General features: G+C 45.7%; 1 protein-coding gene across 2 annotated transcripts in view; it reads left to right on the top strand.

Annotated features, from left to right (window-relative positions):
- Positions 1-1,108: 1,108 nt before the first annotated feature.
- gorasp2 (golgi reassembly stacking protein 2) overlaps positions 1,109-6,322 on the top strand; it is a 6,051-nt gene continuing 837 nt past the window's right edge. Inside the window, exons 1-9 of one of the 2 annotated variants that reach the window (XM_077015206.1) lie at positions 1,109-1,417; positions 2,400-2,480; positions 2,758-2,961; positions 3,452-3,538; positions 3,676-3,806; positions 3,925-4,057; positions 4,130-4,238; positions 5,274-5,360; positions 6,126-6,239. In XM_077015206.1, coding sequence (XP_076871321.1) covers positions 1,160-1,417; positions 2,400-2,480; positions 2,758-2,961; positions 3,452-3,538; positions 3,676-3,806; positions 3,925-4,057; positions 4,130-4,238; positions 5,274-5,360; positions 6,126-6,239 — 1,204 coding nt within the window. In that variant the 5' untranslated portion in view covers positions 1,109-1,159. Of the gene's footprint in view, positions 1,418-1,445; positions 1,508-2,399; positions 2,481-2,757; positions 2,962-3,451; positions 3,539-3,675; positions 3,807-3,924; positions 4,058-4,129; positions 4,239-5,273; positions 5,361-6,125; positions 6,240-6,322 lie in introns of those variants that run through there. The other variant, XM_077015207.1, reaches the window with a different exon arrangement.

Below are 6,322 nucleotides of genomic sequence, written 5' to 3'. Positions count from 1 at the left end.
CTGCTGGTTTATCATTTTTTGTAAATTGTGACTGCATATACTTATTATATCACTTATTCACTTGCAGGCTTTTATCTAAGATTATATCCACCCTATAAGTCAGTTATTTTGGATTGTTGATTGACTGGTTGGTTGACTGATATTGATTAACAATGTTACCATTTTGCATTGATTTCCACCCTCTGGGGTATAAGATACAATGTCCTTGTGGAACAAGTGAATAATATACAAATCAGCTACAATCTGTCGGCTGAAGGTGACCCAGAATAGAGGCATTAACTAAACACTCGCAGGACAGTATGTAAAATATGTGGGATTATGTACTAATCCTTCCTGTCCTATGGCATATAAATCCCAGTGTTACACCAAAATCTGTGACCACTGAACTTACTGCAGACTTTACATTAGCTTGCTCTCAATCTGTTTACCTACACTATTTAACTAGTACTTTACTCATTTTACAATTAGGAAACATAAACATTGACTGAGTAGCCATGTGCAGTCAGAATATGACACCACATGCTGGTTCTACAGTTACAAAATTCCGTGGTTACAGATTTTTGTGTAACACCTGTAAGAGAAGTAGGCAAGTAGAGTAATCAAATAGTAATCAAAGGTGTAACTGTTTCCCACAGGATTTCAAGGTTTGCATTCAGTAAATTTAATTATTCTTTTTTGTTGTCTCATCATATCATAAAGCGCCAGCATTTGAGCGTTTACCAAAATCATGCAAATCACTTTTCTAGTGTTTGAAGTGCGAGTTACAACAGGATCGCTCCACTAAACTCTCAGGGTTAACCCTAACGCTAAACCCAACCCTAACCCTGCCATAACCTAACCTTAACCATAACCAAACCTAGCCTAACCCTAACCCTAACCCTAACATCACTGCACTCTCGACGAACAGATCCACTGTCCTCATCGCATATTTATGCCACAATAATAAGGAAAGTGGCGTTGAGTCTCCCACCAGATGGAGGCAGCGTCTCTATTTCTTGGAGAAATACTGTACATTCAGAAATCAGACATAAATCGGAGCTTCCAGCCATAACGGAGCTGGACTTAACTGCGAGTGCCCGAATGTCTGTATCATAATGTGTAAATACCGATAATTTGAAATGTGCTTTGGTTACACCGAACGCACCTACCTGTCCGCCACATGACCGTCCCCACAGGCCCTTCCTCCTCCTCCTCCTCCTCCTCCTTCCACCTCTTCTTCCTCTTCCTAGATCGCCACGTCGCTGCGCAAGTGGCCGCATCCCACGGAACTTCTCGCCCGACGTGTCGCTGGCTTAGCTCGCCGAAACCGGGAGATAGGATCAAAAAATCTCGCCGGCTGCGGACGCGGGGAGTCATGGGGGGATCGCAGAGTGTAGAAATTCCCGGAGGAGGTTCGGAGGGCTACCACGTACTCCGAGTATGTATGTGGATGTGCGCTTTTACTTAGGGCAGCTTAAGCCAAACACGCAGAGCTGTAGCGCCCCCCTCAGACGGGCTCATGCCGCACGTGAGTCTATACGGGGCGGCGGGGTTACAAATCAACACCGCGGATGTGAGCCGCGGCCTGCTGTGCGTCGCTAAAATGCTAACGCTGCTAAAATAATCTCGTTTGCAACAAAAATCTGTGTCTTCGGCATAAAACGGTCCTTGTAAACTGCACAGCGTGGTTGTAAATGACACGGACGCTGTAATTACAATACCAGTTTAAATGGGAATTGCAGCGTTGAGATGAGAGCTTGTAGACTGATTTGACATTTGATCTTTGAAACACAGTATGCTATACGCTAGCTAGCTACGTGGCTAATCAATATTTTAAATGTTCTGGTCTTATATATGTCCTAACCATATTTTATTATTTCAGAATGACACGTAGGTTAAAAGTGATGTTGTAAAAGTGTTGTGTTATTTTAGCAGAAGTCGCTTCCCTGAACTGTCGAGTCATTACTAGCCTGGAGTGCTAATGGGGTAGCTGACAGGACAGGGGTGCTGTTGTCTAAACCCCCAACCCACACACCTAACCTTCGGTGTTTGTTGACATACTTGGTTTAAATGGTCTTCTATGCTTGCGATTTTTATGTCGTTGTGTTGGTTTGGAACAGAGAGGGTTGCGTGTTTTGGTATTTTGTCCTAAGCGTTAATGTCTGGATTGGAGCAAGGTTTTGTTTCTGTAGCGAGTTAGCACTTCGTCCTGCTCGTAAACTTCTAGTTTGTCTTCGAGTACCTACATATTCATTTTAAAGCTGGTGCTAATGTTCCACTCAACTCCACAGAGGGTGTATGTAGATTACATTGGTTATGCTCGCTCTCTCTCTCTCTCTCTCTCTCTCTCTCTCTCATTCTCTCTGTGTGTCTCTATTTACTCTCTCTCGTAACTGCGGTTGTTTGTGTACGTGATGCAGGTGCAGGAAAACTCGCCAGGATATCGGGCAGGATTGGAGCCTTTCTTTGATTTCATCGTGTCCATCAATAACACCAGACTGGTATGTTTATGCTCACACCCAGGCATTAAGCATTCATCAATCCCTTTAGCAGGACCTCTCCCTCCACTCCAGCCAATACAAGAGCAGGTGAACCATATCTCCAGCATCTAAATTATCTTGTGGAAAGACCTGATGGATGAGCTTAACACAGTGTGCAGTTAGTTAGGGTGATGCATACTAGGACGAAAGCCTTGAAGACAAGTCTGTCAAAACCATTTGACAATGGTTTAACCCTTGCTTTTGTGGGTCTTGTTTAACTGGTACATTTATATTCTAGAACAAGGATAATGACACCCTGAAAGACCTGCTGAAGGCTAATGTGGAGAAGCCAGTGAAGATGTTGGTGTATAGTAGCAAGACCCTGGAGCTGCGTGAGGCAACGGTTACCCCTAGCAATATGTGGGGTGGCCAGGGCCTTCTGGGAGTTAGCATTCGTTTCTGCAGCTTCGAGGGAGCCAATGAGAACGTCTGGCATGTGCTGGTGAGTGACAGGGGGCGGAACCTCTCTGGAGACTGACGGGGTAATGGATCTATTGGGCTGAGAATGTGAAAATAGCTGAGTCTTAGTGGCAAGTGCAATAACTTCAGACTGTAGATTTACACCTAACCCTAGACTGCACCTGTAACCTTCACCCCCAGTGCTCCAATAAGCTTGTCCCTGTTCAAGCAAATATGCAATTTAATAATCAGTCCATGAGGTATTTTTAGGGTTAATTAAAGGGTTAGGATTACAGGTACAGTCAGGGGTTATGTTAGGGTTAGTTAATGGGTTAGGGTTACAGGTACAGTCAGGGGTTGGGGTTAGTTAATGGGTTATTGATTTGACTCATTTGTCATAGCACTGAATCAGCAAAGTGATGGTTTTGCTAAGAAAGAAAGGGCAAAAACTATTTTTGAATCCAGCTGTTCTCTCTCCCTCCCTCTCTGTCTGTCTGTCTAACTGTCTGTCTCTCTTGCTGTCTGTCTCATAGGACGTGGAGTCAAACTCCCCTGCAGCTCTTGCAGGTCTGCGGGGACACACAGACTACATTATCGGTGCAGACACAGTGATGAATGAGGTCATTCTGCCTCCTTACTTTGACATCAAAAAGGAAAACCGGGCTAGAATGGAACATTGTCATAACCATACTCTGTGTGTGTGTGTGTGTGTGTATGTGTGTGTGTGTGTGTGTGTGTGTGTGTGTTCTATCCTTAGTCAGAGGATTTATTCTCATTGATAGAAACCCATGAGGGTAAAGGACTGAAACTCTATGTGTACAACACGGACACCGACAGCTGCAGAGAAGTCGTCATAACTCCCAACAGCGCCTGGGGAGGGGAGGGCAGGTGTGTGTGCGTCTGTGTGTGTGCGTCTGTGTGTGTGTGTGTGTGTGTGAGTGTGTGACTGTGTGCGTCTGTGAGAATGTCATGAGCTTCTTGGTGTGTGTCTCCCTGCTCTGCCCAGTTTGGGTTGTGGTATTGGCTACGGCTACCTGCACCGCATCCCCACCCGACCCTTTGAGGAAGGAAAGAAGATCAGCTTCCCTACACACTCCCCCAGCGAGCCCGCCAGCCCCCTGAAGGACGGCTTCACAGAGGTGTGTGGGTGAGCTGGGATCTGCGCTTCCAGTTATTGCAGTCAGGCCAGTGACATGTCCCTCGTCTCTCAGGTTCAGCTGTCTGCAGTAACCCCGCCTGCCCCCACTGGGCTTGAGGATAGCCTGTCTGCCCTGTCTGTCAACTCGGCCCCGCCCTCCATACCTCCTGAACTTCACACAGGTACATCTGAGGTTTTTTTAAAACACAATTACTACACATGTAAGATTCAAATCTTTATTATATGTGAACATATTTTAGAAGATATTTTTTCACTCAGCAGCTTAGAAATATTAGTTTTGTTTTTTTATTTAGTTTTTGTTTTGCAGTATAGTCAACCCTAACCTTAACCACCCACTACTGTGCGAGTATTAGTGTTGAGAATGCCCTGCTACATCAGACATGTGCTGATCGCTGCAGAACAGTGCAGGCGATGCGTGGAACTGAACACACAGAAGACCTGCTGCACTACAGTGAACAGTGGCTTGATTTGCAGTATGGCATCTGGAAAGCGCCGGTCTGTTTGTAATGACGTGTGGGTGTACAGAGATAATGGGTGAGGTGTTATGAATGAATGTTGGATTTATATAGCGCCTTTCAGAATTCCCAAGGCGCTTTACAATTTAACACAGGTACAAGTCACAGACAACCAATCACACACACACCGGCGAGAAACGGCAGCCAATTGCGCACAGCGTACTCTCTACCGGAAGCCACAGCCCCCTGGGGGACTGAATGGGGTGCAGGAAGGGGAGAGAGGACAGACCCTAGTGACAGAGCACCATCCACCACTGGGCATACAAGCACACGCACTCAGACACTACTTTTTATCGAACAGAGAGACACAGACACACTCAGGGAGAATTTGTCAGGGACTGCCAATTTACCTAACCTCCATGTTTTTGGACTGTGGGAGGAAACCGGAGATCCCGGAGGAAACCCACGCAAACACAGGGAGAACATGGAAACTCCACTCAGATAGGGACTTGAACCCAAGACCCCAGTGCTGAGAGGCAAACGTGCTAACCACCAAGCCACCGTGTTGCCCACGGGTGTTATGGCTAAACGAGGATCAATTATGCTTTAACAAGTATACTCGTTTTTCATGATTAGGGGTTTGGACACTACCATTGTGTCGGAATGCAGTCCAGTAAGTCTGTGTCTGTGTGTGTGTGTGTGTGTGTGTGTGTGTGTGTGTGTGTGTGTGTGTGTGTTCAGGTGTTCCCACAGTTCCCCTGCTACCCTCTCAAATTCCTCCGGCCCTGGGTGGCCTCTCCTCAGCTAGCTCTGCCACTACACTGCCAGGTAACACACACTCCCACACCCACTGGGATCACATGATGGTATGCAGTGGAGTATTGTGGGAGGTTTGGTGTTGGTCCAGTTCTGACCCTAAACACCAGGCCTTGTTGGGTTAGTGGTCTCAGCGCAGGTTGCTGTAGTGGACTGATGTTCGTTCGTTCAGTAGCTGATGTAGATTGTTGGACCATCTCGCATGGTGGTCCATGGCCAGAATGATTGTATCATCTGGGGTTTTTTCTTATAAAATGCTAAATTTTAAATAATTAATTTTAGGCCCATAGGTAATCCAAAAATGAAACTTCTCTTGATGCTGGAAAAATATAATCTGTTGCAGTTTTCATAAATTGATCTTTAATTGGCCGGTTGATCAGCCTACTGGTTAAATCGGTGGACTCCTAAATTGCAGTGTCATTAGACTACTGAAGGTGGCAATGCCCACCTTCCACCTCTAGTCTGTGCTTTATCTCTGCTGCCACACAATTCATTTTCACATTGTGTGTGCTTTATTTTTTTGACGGTAAACACCAATGCCACTGCGTGTGGGAGCAGGCTAAATATGTGTAACGATCCTTAGATTGGTGTTTTTTAGTTTTTTTTTAGTTTTTTTTTACAATTATACAGTCAGTAACACTTGCTTGCTGCTAGTTTTGCTGCTATTTTGATTATTATTATTATTATTATATCAAGATGTGTTTTAGTGCTGGGCTAGCACAGTAGTCCCTGATTCCCCTGGAGATGTTCAGTAAATACCAGTGGTTGTTGTTTCAGGGTTAATGCCGTTACCTGCTGGGTTCACCCCACTGCCCAACCTGAACATCCCTCTCCCAGACCTCAGTGGTGTTTCGTTAGCTGGGATTCCTGGACTTAATCCTTCCACTACAGGTACTCATCCTCCAGCCCTGCTGCTTTGGGAGGGATTAGCCCACAGACCACTGTGGGTGTGTGTCTCTGTGGATGGGGCCTCC

This window comes from Brachyhypopomus gauderio, chromosome 8 (assembly GCF_052324685.1).
Source record: "Brachyhypopomus gauderio isolate BG-103 chromosome 8, BGAUD_0.2, whole genome shotgun sequence".
Lineage (NCBI taxonomy): Eukaryota > Metazoa > Chordata > Actinopteri > Gymnotiformes > Hypopomidae > Brachyhypopomus > Brachyhypopomus gauderio.
Note: the sequence above shows the minus strand (reverse complement) of the source record. Positions and strands in the feature narration are given on the sequence as shown.